General features: G+C 40.5%; 2 protein-coding genes across 2 annotated transcripts; both read right to left on the reverse strand.

The window, feature by feature from the left end:
* Positions 1-1,824: 1,824 nt before the first annotated feature.
* hoxc5a (homeobox C5a) lies at positions 1,825-3,847 on the reverse strand. The gene is made up of 2 exons (XM_030139353.1): positions 3,248-3,847; positions 1,825-2,090 (listed from the first exon to the last, which is right to left on the reverse strand). The coding sequence occupies exons 1-2, from the start codon at positions 3,723-3,725 to the stop codon at positions 1,882-1,884; spliced, it is 687 nt and encodes a 228-aa protein (XP_029995213.1). The 5' UTR covers positions 3,726-3,847; the 3' UTR covers positions 1,825-1,881.
* Positions 3,848-5,582: 1,735 nt separating this feature from the next.
* Positions 5,583-6,717, reverse strand: hoxc6a (homeobox C6a). Its single transcript, XM_030139321.1, has 2 exons — positions 6,321-6,717; positions 5,583-5,890 (listed from the first exon to the last, which is right to left on the reverse strand). Exons 1-2 carry the CDS (start codon positions 6,715-6,717, stop codon positions 5,583-5,585), a joined length of 705 nt encoding a protein of 234 aa, XP_029995181.1.
* Between the last annotated feature and the right edge of the window lie 10,013 nt (positions 6,718-16,730).

Here is a 16,730-nt window from a genome sequence, read left to right on the forward strand (position 1 = left end):
ACTGCCACAAAGCCCTTTCTTCCTCAGATAAGGGGAAGCCAGCAGCTGCGATTCCGGACAGTTAAGATTATATATGATGTGTATATATCGAAGGTTTGTCAGCTCTTCCAGGCCATAAAACCCACTTAAATGGCACCACGTGCTTCCTATGCACCATTCACAGGCCCTGCTTGGGGCAATTGGCATATGTAACCTTGTAAACTTTAAAATACCCTAAAAGAAAGACATACAAAAAGGGATTCAATACATTGTCCACGTATAGGTTAGGCCTAACAGAGCGCAGAGAAAGTGGACGCTGCTCTGACCAGTTCTCTATCCCACAAGGAAGTTATAGGAAGCTATTAGTTTGAGAGGTGAGTTGATTTTTATTTCCTTTAAGTATAGAGGTTTAGATAGAGGATTTAACCCATAACCTTAGGATAAACTGCGTCATGTTACTCTACTATTAAAGCTGCAGCTCAGTTCAAGACAGCCAACCCAAACCAACTGGCATGATTTCATGTCCTCTTAGTAGCAGATATAGTGTTGTTCTAACCAGACTGTAAATGATGCCACCATGAAAATGCAGAGCGATATCATTAAGTCGCCATATGGTCTGAGCTGGGATGGCGCGTCAGGCTGCGGCCACAGGAAACCAAGGTTTTGCATCCATGTTGTGTTGTGGCCGAATGTTATCACAGGGCTAGTGTGTGTCCTTTCCTTCCCTGACAAAACAGGAAACGGAGTCAGCCTGTGGTGCGGAGGGAAAAAAAAAGGGGGCAATAAAGTTTTATGAGGGCCTTAAACTTCAGTGCGCGTTTGTCAGTCAATGAAATTCGGAGGATTTCGGCTCAGGCTTAAAACATGACTAGTGCAAAACAACAGGGAAATGTGCAGTCAATTTGTCCATATTTAAAAAATTAAATTCAATTAAATGTATTTGTGTTAAAGTTGTAAAACTCAACCGCAGTGTTAGAATTGATTTGATATTATTAGTAGACTACTGTTATTGTTGTTATTATTAGAATTTCCTTCGCTGTAGAAACAACAGAAATTACGCTCAGTAAGAAGATACAGATTTCTTCACATGAAATGATGAGACTTTATTGGTTACAATCAACAAACAAGCCATCTATCAGTGATTCTAGGCCTGCTGTAAACCAGGCACCTTCGAGTTGAACAGAGGGAAGAAATGGCTCCATTGCACATTACAATACTATCACATACAGTCGCAGAATTAATTACACGAAATGATTAAGATTCACAACGATATAACAGACAAACATGGTGGTGCCTTCAAGGAACTTCACACACAAAGACACAGCACACATCCGACCAACTTGTTTGCACTGCAACATCCACATCAGAGAGAAATGTAAAAGCAAAAGGGAGAGAGGAGGGGGGTGAAAGGGAGAGAGAGGGGGGTGTTTACTGGTGGGAATATTGTTTAGCAGGATTATTTTAGTCTTTATTTGATTCGTTGAACTAACAGTTTTATCACATGATGATGATATAGACCTGGGTAGAATGCCTCCTCTACTCTTATCCTAATTAAAACATGGATTATAGGAGCGTTGTGCAGCCTCTCCATGCACTGCAGAGCCAACGCTTTGCTGCGTAAAAGGACCCGGCTCCCCTCAACCTCTTGTCCTCTTCGTGCACTAAAGTGAGGTTATCGTCGCATGGGCAGCAAATTAATTTAGAAATGTAAACCGATTGATCAAAGTGAGTGATATTCAATACATTAGGTCCCAAACTGCAGCAAGTGACACATAATTGGTGATGAAGCGCACAGAGCGGTGTCATGATGTCATTGCTCCTAGCAGTTCATCCGGAGGTCAGGCGGCTCTCCAGCACTGTGCAGAGTGGGGCTCCTAAACCGTGGAGCCCGATCAGTGCGCTCTATTCCTTCACTTTGATCTTTGAGTCCTTCTTCCACTTCATTCGTCTGTTCTGGAACCAGATTTTGATCTGCCTCTCGTTTAGACACAGGGTGTGGGCGATCTCTACGCGCCTGCGGCGGCTCAGGTACCGGTTGAAGTGAAACTCTTTCTCCAGCTCCAGAGTCTGGTAGCGGGTGTAACTGGTCCTGGATCGTTTACCCTCCGATTCTGAAGTGGTATTAAAATCAGTTAGCTTCCATCAGTATTATATTGGTGAATAAATAAATAAAATAAAGAAAAGATCCTGAAGAACGATAAAGCTTCTCCTTTACAACAAGCATTCCAAGCAAATTAATTTATCCTCAATACACTCATGTAATATGTCTTTATCTAACCTTAATTTAGCCTTATATTACTTCTGTGGATTCAAGTAATTAACATTTATGGCAGGCTGATAAGGATGGTTAACTAGATCCTATAAATAAAAGCAGTTCGTAAAAAAAGGCCAATTTCATGCTTTTACGCATAAATATATAACAGCATTAGGCTATGATTTAAGAAATGTTTTCCTACATCTAATAATGTGGGGGCCTCCCTGTAAACACTGGCCTCGGCCTAATAATGCTTTGCGCAGAATTAAAAACCGTGGGGAGGAAAACATGTGTAAAACGTACAGAAGGAGTGGGATTAGAAAATGGAAAATGCACTTTTCCAGTTTTAGCGCCCTATTAATAGACTGGGTCCTGCAGGCCTGCTAAGTAAAGCAACAGGCCCGGACTTAGTGAAATATTTTGGCCATCCCTGCTGTGTGCTCCTGGATGTCTGCGTATGTCAAAAAACAAGCCTGTGTGAGTATGTGTGTGTGTGTGTGTGCTGTACATCTGCAGCCTAGAGTCAACCAGTGGTTCCAAAGCGCAGAGAAGGAGCATGCCTATTCAAATGTTTTAGAGGTGAAAAGTTCATGATTGGGTCAGGGCATTGGTGTTTCCCAGAGTTCAATTTAAGGCTAAAGCCCCTCACTGACACACAGCCTGATCATGTAAAACCTTAAAACACAAGTAAGATTATAAACAAAAGCGAGAGAAAAAGCCACACTTGGAGCGGATTTGGTAATATTATTTCGTGGTTTTATCACAGTTTCGTTCTCTTATCCAATTATACAACCATAAATCACCCACAGATCACCTCTTCACCGTAACAGAGCAGGTTTACGAGCAATGGATGCCTTTGTCATAAAATTTATGACCGCGAGTTTTTATTATTTCCTGCGTTTGGCCTATAAAACTCAAGAGGGAAACTGGAACGGGCGAAAAGAAGTGTTGCAGCGTTAAGAGTGAATAAGGGAAAGCATCTTAGTCGCACTTTAGAAAATAGGCAAACTTTACCGTGGCTCATGTGTAGTTTTGTCATCCATGGATAAATCTGGGGCTGCTGCTCACTGTCCTGTCGTTGGTTCATATTTGTGTTGCGTTTCACCGCTTGCGTGTTCTCCGCGTTTCTCTCGCCCTCTTGGCTCTTGTTGCCTCCGGATTTCGAGCTCCTGTCCGGGTCTCTGTCCGCCCCTCGTCCCAGCAGAGTGCTGCCGCCGTAGCTGAGACCGCTTGCGTCCACGGACGAACTACTGGAGACCATGGTTATCTGTGGTCTGGACGGGAAAGGAGTATCCGTATTGCCACGCAGGCTAGTTTTCATCTCCTCCCGTTCCACAGAGGTCGTTGGGACGGGACAAGTGAATACCCCGTTCACATTAACACCCTCATAACGGCTGGACGTGCGCCCAGAGAGATCGAAACTAAACATAGTGTTAGCAGAAGTTGCCTCGGTTGTTTGCCTGAGATTGGAGCTGTCAACATAAGAGCTCATTTTTAACTCTTCCCGCTACTTTTCTGGTTAAACTAGACAGGGCTGCTGCTGCTGGATGGATGGTGCGCTTATTTCCTTGTTTTTGTTGATCATATCTTTTCTTTGTAGTCGCTTTTGGTCAAATTCAAAGCTGTCTGCTGTTTAAAAAAATAATTCCAGGATTTATAGGTGGAGTAGGCTTTGGTATCTTTTTTTTTTTTAATTCTTGATCCGACGAGCGCTGCCCAAATATGGGGTATTTGTATGGGATCACGTGCACATGTTGGCCAGTCATAAATTGGCTTTGATACTCAATGGGGATATTGATGAATAGGAGAAACGTGTCCGGTAAACTTTGAGCTGCTGCTTGTCGAGGACCAGGCAGGGATCTTTAGCGAAAAAAGGGCAGGACAGTAAGACAAGAGCGTCATCTGGTGTCTGGTATGGGGCAGGACGGTCATAAGTGGACACTGCTCTCTGGCCCCGACGCGGTGTGAGCCCACCACCGGTCCAATACAATCAACCAATAATAATAATAATAATAATAATAATAATAATAATAATAATAATAATAATAATAATAATAATAATAATAGGTGATAGGTGAACACATCCAGTTGGCTCAAGTATTTTACGCACATTGACGTCGTGGTTATGCTTTAGTAATATAGGAGCGCCGGGAATGTTATAGTGATTATACATATTGGACTTATTGGACAAGTGGTTAATTCCCGTGCTCTTATAATTAAAGCTGAAAGTCTATTACATATGAGAATATGAGGCTATAATCCAATAAAATCATAAATCAAACCCTTTCCATATGATCATACTTGTTTGCCTCCTATTTAAAGCTCCTCTTCAATAAAATACAATATAAAAATTTATATGATATTAAAAAAAAGCTAAAATGTGAAAGCAAAGCTTTGAAATAATGCGCTGACTCTGCGCAGACTTTCATTATATGCCCCTCTGACTCATGCTAAGAAATGTCATTTTCCTCCACCCTCCCCCCCAAAAAATATCCAAGACCAGTATGAAAGTTTTACAAATATTTTATTTTATGATACACAATTATGACAAAACATGAATTCATAACTTCCAAACAAAAGTGAATAATTACTGGTGTACAAATCTATCTCACAAGGAAAGCCTATTGTGTCAAATGTTCAAAAAAAGAGGGGAATAAGCGCAAATTTTTGTTATGCGGCGTCTATCAATGCGACTAAATGCACATAAGTCCTCACAGGATTTACATATTACACTGTTTTATTTGGATTATATACAGGCATTTGTGTGAGTGAATTGATTCCCGTGCAACTTTCAGGTTTTTTTGTTTTTGTTTTTTTTTACCAAGACACTTTCTGCGGACTATTCAAGTATTAGAGTATACTGTGATCAGATGAAGTGTCCGTCCGATCCTGCCTTTAACTCCATGGAATGTGGATGTACAATACTGAGTTTAGTCTGACCAACACGGTGTTTTGTGAGGTGATCAAAGAGTTCACAGTGATGGATAGGGTGTGTGGGGAAGGGGGGATAAATACGCTGATTTGTACTGGCATAGGAAATAACGTAGAAATTAATACTTCTTTTTTATTTTTACAATACAAGTGTGACATTACAGTGACAAAAACGCTGCGATCCAATGTCACATGTGCCATATGTGGCTGAAATAAATTGGATTTCTGAGGCTCAATACTCCTGTGGTCAACATGAGATATAAGTGGGAGAGCTGCGGGGTAGCCAACATGCAGTGAAGTCGCTCTCAGGTCCATATAGAATTTTTTTTAGGTAGTTATGTTGGGTTTTCATGGTCATCAGGTGTTTTTTCTCCTCCTTCTTTCCTTCTTTTCTTTCTTTCTTTTTTTTTTTTTTTAACTATTCTTTCTTCTTGTCCTCATCCTTTTCTTCTTCCATTGCGCCATTCCGTTCCTCCTCTTGAGAGCCTCCTGTCTGTTCACTTCCAGTCACCGTGGAGGTCAGGTTGCTCTCTTTCTTCCATTTCATGCGTCGGTTCTGAAACCAGATTTTGATCTGACGCTCAGTTAAACAAAGCGCATTGGCGATTTCGATGCGTCTGCGCCTCGTCAGGTAGCGGTTGAAATGAAACTCCTTCTCCAGCTCAAGTGTTTGGTAACGAGAGTATATTTGACGTCCTCTGCGTCTGTCTGTCCCGTAGCCTACTCCTGCGGGGATACAAAGTAAAGTCACTAATTTTACAAAGCGAAGCCATATATTGGCGTCATAAAAAACTGATAATACTTTGAGGCACTTAAGCATAACTTTCCCCTCACTGTTCCTATCATAATCTCAATCCACTAAGACAAATAAACATATTTTAACTGTAAAACACGATCTATCTCAGAGGGCATCTTTGTTTTATTATCTAAAATAATGAAAGCATCCTAATGTAAGCCCTCTGTCTCACGCTACTGATTATGGCTACTATATCATTCTTAAAATGAAAGCTGTTTGTTTGCACATGTAAAGGCCCATCTACAAGTCGAGGGGATACAGTAATGGTTTATGGGGCCATAAAAAGTAACTTACTCTCTTGGTAAGACATATCGTAAAACTGGCCCATTTCCTTAATTTATTTGTCGTAGTAAAACTCACCGCTGTGTGAGTTCATTCGCTGCATCCACGGGTAGATCGGGATGTTGCTTTTCTGGTCCTGGGCTCCTGCTCTTCCTTGATCCAAACTGTACTCTTGAGCAATGTGGCTTTGTGTATTGAGTCCCATGTTTGTTTGTCTGCAACTGGGGAGCACGTCCTTGTCTTGAAGAAACACATTTGATCCATATTCATACTGTGCCCTGCCAGACCCAAAAACCACATTATCTTGTGGAGAGTAGAAAGGTGCATATATCCGATTTTGGGTCACAGCTGCACCGTACGACGAAAAATGTCTGACTGTGTCATAGGTGGTGGAGTTTAGGGGCACGTTAGGCAAAACATCTTGACCACCGGATAAATGGCAGGAGAGCGACGGGTTTGCGAAATAAGAATTCATACCTTGCTTGTAACCCTCTCTCCAACTCTCCCCACTTCTTTATCGGTCTCTTTTCAATCTCCTTCTCTGTAAATCTCCTTCCGTCTCTGTCAACCAACCACTCCTTTTCTCCAAAAGTCTTCTTTTTTTCCCCCCCTCGACTTTCTCTTTCTCTAAGTGGACGTTGAGGACTTTGAGGATTCAATATTATTAATTTCCAATCTCCGGTTAAGACGCACAAACCCGAGTGTTATAGCCGAGGCTTGGCTCGGTGAGAGACAATATGACAATGTCAGCTGACCATTCTCCACCAATTGAGAGGCAGGAGTTGAGGAGAAACTGTAGCTTTTAGCTCAGAGCTTGAACATTAGTGCTAAATGCCGATAAACACAACGTAGAGTTGGTGTGGCACACTATACACATTAGATGTAGAAGAAAGCCTTAACTTGATGTTTAGGACTTTGTTTTGTTTGGGTTTTTTTAGGTGGATGTGTGTTAAAGAATGTGGCCAATGTCATTCAGTACAGACATGATATAAAAGGAGAGGAGGAAAATTTACATAGAAACAATTATCAACTGTCTTATTAAAGAATCCAACATTTTCAAACAGCTTTTAACTCCTATTATGTGAAATAATAGCTCCTCCTTACCTGTGTTTCCTTTTGTCCTTCCTCTCTGTTTGTGCTCTAGTCTTTTGTGTTTGATATGCGTGTGTTTATATCCTAAACTCACTTTGTTTTAATTTTACAACCACGCTGCGGACATATAACATCCAACACGTCCTCATCCCGCAGGACCCGTCTCCTCTGTATACAGACTCAAATGAATATTGGCATTTATTGTTTATCTCAGCTTTATCGACCACTTTCCTACATACTGTTAATGTTTCCATTGTGTATGAATTATCAGGCATGTGAGTAATTTCCATGCTTTTGCAGTGAACTGGGGGAGGGTGTAGGTGGTAAGAATGCGTTTATGGTCTCTCTTCTGTGAGGGCAATAAAACAAGTGACGTTCCCCAGCTCACCAGCAACTATCTCTGCAGCAAAGCCTGCAACACGAGCAGCAATCTCACCAGGCTCAGAAATGAAAGCACTGCACAGCATGTGGAGGCATAAAGCAAAAGGGAAATACTTCAGAACCAATAGGTCCGACCGACAAGTACAGATCTGCGTCTGAGAGGATCATTCCTGCCACCCTCTTAAAAATCTAATCAGTTATGCGACCTCTCCGGCCCACGTCAGACTAAATCCTCCACAGGCCAACTTTGGCCGGTGTGCACTCAGGTACCGTCTCTTTACTTCATAAAACAAAAGTTACGTTTTACGCGCACCGTGTACCGATCTAAAGCTGAATTTACACTGATATAAGAAGTGTTAAAACGCTTATGCAGATGTTCCTGTCTTTTTTTTTTTTTTTTTTTGTTCCCTGTTCTGATCATTTTTCGACATTCCTATGACACACACCAGGAAAGGAGAACCAATAATTATCTGAGCAGCAAATGATAGGTTTGAAAATTACTTTCTACAAAAAAATTTAGCATTTGTCTAAGCACAAAATCTAAGCGTATGTCAAAACGTCTAAATTAAAACTGAAAATTATTGACATTATAATGAACAACTTCCCTTACTCTGTCTTTAGGATTAACACAAACTAAAAAGTCTTTTTAACTTGTCAAGAGCGCATTAAGTTGTCAGAATTTTGTCTTCACCTATTTTTCTCGTTAAATAAAGCCCCACACATTCACTCTGAACCTTAGTCACATTTCTAAGTTTCTTTTCATAGCAACAGACAAAAATAGATACCTATAAAATAATCAATACATTAAAAAAAAAAAAGAAATCGGTTCAATCGCAGTCGCTGTAGCTGCAGCTTATTGGTCCACCTCATTGATTTGTTCAATAGAGTGAATACTTTGAGCCTAAACGTGCAACACTGTTTGGTCTGTTGTTTGGAATCCTGAATAGACCATAAAAGAGACACGAACAAAGAGAAGGAAGTAACTGGTGCAATAAAAGCTTCCCATCACCTTATTCGTGGCCATATGTGACATCCGCGACGCACAGATTTGAGGCAAATAAGGCGCAAAAGTTAGAGGCTGTGAAGTCCTACTAGTGTTGGGGCGGAATATAAATCTATTTTCTTCTTCATTTTAACATTAGTTAAGACATCAGATAATTACGGGATAAAACAAACATCTGTTAAAGCTCTAATATTACAGGGAGTATGTTTCTTAATGTGTCTAAATTAATCTTCATCTAAACCTCATGACTTTATCCATTACTTTTGAAGAAGTAAAACTTTAATTTCCAAAAATATACAAATTAACAATACAGTTTCAACCAGAAGGACTTTATACTTGTGGTTTGTTCTTAATATTTCAAACTCAAAATTTAAAAAAACGCAGAATGTGCAACAAATGTGGAAGTTTTCTTTTATTAAATAATTTCCTACTGTCGTCAACCTAGATCAACTATAAAATTAAATTGAAAAGGCTTGTTTTTTACTCAAAGCTCTGTTCAATACTTTACTGAAACTCAAATCATATTAATATGACTTGGTTTTCAGAATCACTGACGGTCTTTTATTGTGGTCGTCACAGTCCAAAACACACGGCGGATCATAAAGTTTGGGTTGTAAATAAAGGCGAAAGAGCCAAGCCAATATGTGGACTGGGGAGACAGGAATGCAGCAGAGGTTGTGCCAGTGTGCAGAATTAGAAAGGTCATTCTTTCCTCGAGTTTTAGTGTTTTATTGCGGGCCGTAAGGCAAATCACATGCGCGGCTTTTGATGCAGGGAGGACAGAAGCCGTTTGGTCCACGTTTCCAGGAACCTTAAGGAGATCATATGTCCAGTGATGAACGAAGGAACCAGAAAAGGTCTAGGAAGTAAATTATAAATTATTAATAATAGCCTAGTACTACACTAACCATGAAAATGAATAATCACCATTAATAATTAATTAATGGGTGGAAAATATTCTTTTAATTTATGCTTAGAAGCGGTGAATGCGCATGAAAGGTTGCGTATTTATTACGCATAACCCTGCGTAACATATTATTATTATTATTATTATTATTATTATTATTATTATTATTATTATTATTATCATCAGTGTTGTTGCCGCTGTAAGGTTAGTTTTATCATGTTATTTTGCTCATTTGTGAATTTTACGCATTAAATTAATTGTTCTGATGAAGGCCTGATTCCCAGCCTGTCCCCCTGCAGCAGAACAGGGCCCATCTACGTCCCCGGACCCATGGCTTGTCTCTTACATTCCTGCAGATGTACTTCAGCATTCAACATCACAACATCACTCAGTATTAGTTATAAGGGATCTGTAAAATTTCTACATTATCAGCCGTGATTAAAAACACAGGCAGTGAGGCAAAAAGCGTGGTCAGTCACTGATGCTTTTTCTTCTCCCCGGCTTCTAACCTCACTAATAAGGAGTAATTCACATACTAACAATGTAAAGCCCTCTATAAGCACTTTGCCATCGCTGGCTAGCCCAATTAATGTCCGGAAGTGTTCGACTTTATGCTCGTTAAGCACTCAGGAAGCTGTTGCCCAATGAGCGCATGTTGATCCACACATCATAAATTATGACCATTAGCAGGCAAAAATTTTTGCCCTGTCGGGATTTGTAAGTGAGGTTCTAAATGTGGTGATGCGGACAGATTCATTACTTCATGGAGTTTTATGCGAATCTATTTCTGCTTTTAAAAACACAGCAAAAACAATGCACTGTGGTTTCTCCCCTTTTATTTTAAAACCAAGATTTACCTCACAGTCCAAATGGCATTTATTAAATGGACTCTGTTTCTCTGTGTCTTTCCCCCTCCCTCTCTTTCTTTCTCTTTCTCTCTAGGCTGAATAGTGACTGGAGCAGCAGCGGACATGATCCACTGCAACAGCAATGTTTCATAAGGGAAAAGCAAACAACGTGTGTAACAGTAGGTTATAAGACTTTAAAGACTTCCAGAACAAGGCGTTTCCAATCATTGTACTTTACAAGACTGAAACGTGGGACTGCTGAGCTTCAGTCGCTTTATGATGCAAAAATATTTTGTCTGAGCACTGAAAATAACAGAACACAGAGGGAGCGTTTCTCCAAGCCACAGCACCCTTGCTGAGCTTTGGTAAAAACGACTGCTTTCAACTTCCAATGAACACAAAAACTCCTGCCTCTGTCACACACACGTTCACACACAAATTATTCTACAAAGTTATGTGTTTTTCGGATATTATCATGATTCACTATGGCTACATTTTCTAATTTTTCCCCTCAGTATCTCTATCATTCTCATGCGTAAACACACTCGTATAATACTGGGTTTCTGCCCAGTCTGTGGTGGTTAACATGTGGTATTTTGCAATTAATCTTACACATTCTATGTCCAAATGTTGTCAACTGTTTAACAGAAACTTGGCTTGTATTTCATCATCATCATGGACCATTTATGTTTCTTTTATTTATGCAGCTTTTCTGGTTTTGTCTTAGTCATAGCACCCTGTTCAATAATGTCATGTTAAATGTTGTTAATGCTGTTGTTATATTGTGATGATATAACATACTGGTGTTAATAAATGGTCTGCTACTTCTCATAATGTCCTCAGTGATTATGCATGTGGAGCAGCATCTCAGATATTAAGAAATAACTCATATCAACCCCTCGTATTATAATAAGAGACAAATCAAACGCTCAACCAAGTGTCAACAGCGGATCAAAGTGTCAGAAACAGTTCTGCGTGTCAGCTGGTGCAGTTAGTATGTGGCGGCAGTGGATCAGCTGGGTCAGCTGACATCCGCAGTGAACCGCCGCCGAAAACCAGCACCATAAACAACAAGGCTCAACACCCGCCCACTTCCACATGCGAAGCTTGTCATCGCTAGGGGGCACTGCCGGAAGCATCCCAGTGTATCAGTGTGTACATAACTGCGTGTGTGCGCGCGCGAACCCGTGTGTATGGATGCTGTACATGCGCGTGCGTATAGATGTTACTCAAGATCTTGTGACAACAAATATGGAAACAAGAAATAATTAGAGCACATCAGGCAGCCATGAAACAAATTTATCACTGCCTGGTCAGAGGGGCCTATGACTGATGAGAAAGTTTACTCTCAGCAGGCAATTTATTACAGCACACTGGCACAACATCTCTAAAATGCAAAACTAATGTTGGCTAAAGCGGCCAGCACACACTCAGGTGCTGCAGTAAGGTAAGACAAGGTAATGACAGTATGGCTCCAGGCAGCAGCAGCAGCCTCTCAGGCTACAGGTCAGGTCACAGCTCCATAGAAATAGGCTCCTCCACCTTCTCATGATCTCACACACTCGTTCTTCAGCATCATTCGTCATTTGCAACCAGCCTGCACAAGCGCACACCCAAACACAGCATTAAAAACAGCAAAGCGGGAATGATAGGGAAATGAGCAGCCTTACCCTCTGTGGGCTCTCCGTAGTTTGGAGCTTCACTGTGGTTCAACGCAGCAGCTGAGGGGTCACGATGGCGAGTGGGAAATATCAACACAGCGCACATCTCCACTGTGGGCTCGGCTGCTTTCACATCCCCGCGATGAGGAGCTCAAGGAGACAGAAGGGCTGTTTGCAAAGGGAAAGTCTTTTCTATAGCGGGGCTTTCTCCTTTTCCTTTTTCCCAGTCGCGGCTTTATTGCCTCCGGGGGGGATAAACGCAGGCAGCGGCGGGTACAGAGGCGGCGACTGTCCCGAAGATCCCTCTGTCAGGAAGTCGGAGAGCGCATGAATATCACACGAAGCGGCGTCAAAATCACTATCTTGTATTTTTATATTAAAGAAGGAGAAAAAAGACGTTTCTACGCCCCAGCTAAGTCTGCTGCTGATACAAGGGAAGGACCAGAGAATAGACAACAGCATAAAGTTCATGTTCATAGAGCGTGTGCCACGTGGCTCGCTGCAGCCAATCGCAGAAAGGATTCAGTCGTAAACTTTTATTACTCAGCTGTAAATTTCTCCCTTTAACAACCAGGAATGTTTGCACCCATCTTTTCCCCTCTTTTTTTTTCGATTGTACAAAACTAAAAATGGCCACACATTTTGATGCACGAAAGCAGAGATGTTCCAAAATGTCACAATTTCGACGTGCGTCAAAAAAATAAAAAAAAATAATGACAGTAAACCCACGGTGGACAAGGCTGCGTGGTATGATGTACCCACGCCAAATGGAAAAGGAAATAAAAGTGCGTGAGGCAGAAAGAGAGGGAGGGGGGACAGGAAAAGAGACGGAGAGGCATATTGGGACACGGAGAAAGAGAGAGAGCGACGTCTAATTAGAATTCAATTAGACTAAACTCGTCTGTGTGCGTCCATTTGAAGGCCTCATTCTCACTGGCTGATTCTCAGGATGGATTGCATGACAGTAAACAGATGTCAGGTTTCACTGTTACACTGTACAGTAGCCTAGACAATTACACATCAAGTGGATGCTTCAGGTGCGTGCGTTAAATAACTGTTATGTCTATTTTAACTCATGCGCAAAAGGACATCGACATTTTTTTAAAACTTGAAAAACAGGTAAAAGTCTAGTTTCCGCCTGCGGGGATCACACACAAACCTAACACACACCGCATCATCCTCAACCCCACATGACAATGAATCAACATTTCCTGCAAATCCAGTTCAAACTTTCAGAAAGATCTACGAGTAAGGAATAGACAGCAGGGGGAAAAATGACGCTTTTGGAAAAGGCGCACATAAATTTGACATGGATAGGAAGAAGATGAATCCAACACTGGGTTTGTAATGCATTTTCTACGCCTTCAACAAATAGACTGCACCAAAAAAGCATCTGAAAAATACGTGAGGAAAAGCTGGTTCACGAGTAAAACAATAGTATCAGCAAATAATTGGATTTTACGCAGCCACTATACGCAGATCCGCCCTTTAAATTCTACTGACAGACCAAGGCCTCTCACCTTACAGAGGAAATGACAACATGCAGCCACAAAACCGAATATAAATTTATATATATGACCGTCTCTTATGTATTAATAGAAATATGTGTTACATACTTGGATGAGCGGTGCATCTTGTCTTTGCAGGCCGTGATCTCCACACTGAGCCTCGACATACAGACAAAAGATGTAGACCCATCCGAGCTGCGCCTTTACACCGCCAATAAACTTTACAGCAGGTACACTAAAGTTTATTGGTAATGTCAGCCCCATGTTAAAAGTACACACACAATGGCCCATCCGAGGAGCAGGATAGATGTCACTTAGGAACACATCCGGAACACCACACGCACACAAAAGGCTGCGCTTTGACGCAAAAACGTGCAGTTTAAGGGGAGAAAAGGATACCAAATGGAGGAAATCTATTTTTAAAAGACTGGACTTTATCCCTCTGTGACATGGAGCCTGGTGAGCTGATGATTAAAGGGACACACTGGATTTAAGACAGGAATTTCCAAACTCTGCAGAGCCTTAATCCAGACTATTTTGTGCTTTCGTCTCCATTTTATTCGTTAGGGTTTAATATGAAGCCTGCAGGAGCACAAAGGAGGAATTGTCAGGCTCTCGCTCCAGTTCTGATTTACTGATAAACCACTATCAGAATAAAATATTTAGAAAATAAGTATACATTGGGGGAAACAGTTGCAGCTTTATTTTTTTTTTTTGGAAATGCATAAGTCCATTTAGGCCGTAATGTCCAAGGTCCATAAACCGCCCTTGTATAGGAATTAAAAAAAAAAAAAAAAAAAAAAAAAAAAAAAAAAGGCAAAGAAAAGATTAAAAAATAATTATCTAAAATAAAAGCATCATCAATAATAAAATTAAAAAGAGAGCAGGGGAATAAGTATCTCCTAACATACACCACTCAGTATTTGCATCCACAGTGTCTCGTGTACACATCGAATGTGTCACTTCAGCTTCTTCAAATACACAATGAATGAACGATAAAAACAGACTAGACGCACTAAAAGCTCTGAATAATTAACTGCATTACACACTGAAAACAAGCACATCGAAGGACGGACTCTTGTAATTATAAGGACAGTAGTTCTGATGGGAGGTAAATTGGAAATGCCAAATCCCAATGCACAGGATAAGGTAAAGTAAACACACAAATAAAATTCGTGATTCGGGTGAAAGTTTGTTGAAAAAAGAGAGACTGGAGGTAATAATGATTAAAAAAAAGAAAAAAATACCATGTATTTTTTTTATATATAGATATTTTTCAGAAGGATCCCATTTCCAGTAATATAACCACACATGTGGGCTATCTGACCCCCTGCAATAACAAGAGGCCCACTTCACTGTGCGTTTTTGGGAATTACTGCTGTTTGTGCTGCATGAATGTCAAGCACTAATTATATTTTGACTGTTCACATCCGTTTGCCCCCCTCCCCCTCCAAAAAAAAAAAAAAAAATTAAAAAAAAAATTAAAAATAAAAATAAACCACCGCCTTCATCATAAGCCCAACAGCAGAAGAGGAAACACAAGATGGTCCATCTGCACCTGGCCTGTCATTTGCAGAGGTTTCACCGCTCTGGGCAGTTAAGTCTCACCAACACATACTCCAACACCTTTGCATGGTATAAACAGAAAAAAAAACTCCCAAAAGCTCCGCCATTCCTTACTTTGATTATTAAGATAACACGTCAGATGTTTGTCATCTCAAACAGCCATTATTCTTCCCAGGATTCATTAAGAAAAGCTTCTCGTCCTCCCTCAAGACAGGAAGTTTTTTATTAAGAGGATGAATCAAATACAACTCAGACTTCAGAGAGGAGTCCTGCTGTGAATGGGATCCGCAACCTTTCCTTAAAAGGTAAAGGAATACATCCGCAAACGCCTGTCTTGCGGTTTTTTTCTCTCCATTTGAACAAGTTGGAAAGTTTAAATTAAGCAAACTTTAGTCAAGAGGATGTTCAATAAGCTCCCTCCTCCTCCTCCTCCTCCTCCTCTTCTTCCCTCCTGCCGTCGCACTAAATGTTTTTACGCATATGAGCTGAAAATCAAAGCATCATCACAACACAACAACACAGTGGCATATTTAGTCATTACCCCATTGAAATGTTTGGATTATGTGTATGAAATTACGCAGCGCAGTATGTGAAAGTTTACAACTTGTTAAGGGAAAAGCAGTAATAAAAAAAGAAAAAGGGGGAGGGAAAAAAAGAAAAAAAGAGAAGGTGCTGAGAGTATTACTCTACATATGTGTGCGGCTTGTTTTTTATGTGTGGGGAGGAGGGGATCATTTCAATAAACGAGCCTGTAGTATCAATAAAACCAGAAATGATAGTGAGCCATCTTGTTTATTCGTGATTTTACATCAACAATGGCGGGGGGACACACAATTCCGTCTTTCACAGGAGAAACACCAGGAAACGAGCATATTGTTAACATCAATATATAACAAGACGTACATAAAGATTATATTCAGTGCAAAACAACTACGCTATATCACCAGCACATTAAAATAAAAATTCCCTTACTTTAAAATTGTTGTAATTGTAGCAGGTATTATCATACACAGTAAATGTGCGTTATAGGCAGTTTTAGTTGTTGGGGAAATAGCTTGCAATCAATTCAGAGCGATGCCTAAAGTGTGGAATATAAATTCAGTAAAGGCAAAGCTCTGAGTTTAGGTAGTGCCGTGGTACAATCTCAAAATTGTTTGCTTGGCTTGGAGCTAATTGTCTTCCCAAGACTCACAAATTGTCTTCAACAAGTGTATACTGTATATTGGGTAAATGCTACATACATAACTTAATAATATAAGGTTGATATATAACACTTTTAAAATTAAAATCATATGAAATCTCTATATTCAGAAATCTCTATTGCAATTCCCCCAGGTTTAGGTAGCATCAAGGATTTCAAACGATTGCATTTCCCTGGTAATCCTAGAAAAAAGATGTCTGAGGAGCTAATGGCTATCTTTGTCTAGGCCATTCACATGAAAACGAGTAAAACAGTAACAGTAACAATTAGAATAATAAAACTTGTGGTTTTTATACACGGGCTGGTAGCCTATGTAACTGC

The sequence above is a fragment of the Sphaeramia orbicularis genome, chromosome 7 (genome assembly GCF_902148855.1).
Source record: "Sphaeramia orbicularis chromosome 7, fSphaOr1.1, whole genome shotgun sequence".
Taxonomy (NCBI): Eukaryota; Metazoa; Chordata; class Actinopteri; order Kurtiformes; family Apogonidae; genus Sphaeramia; species Sphaeramia orbicularis.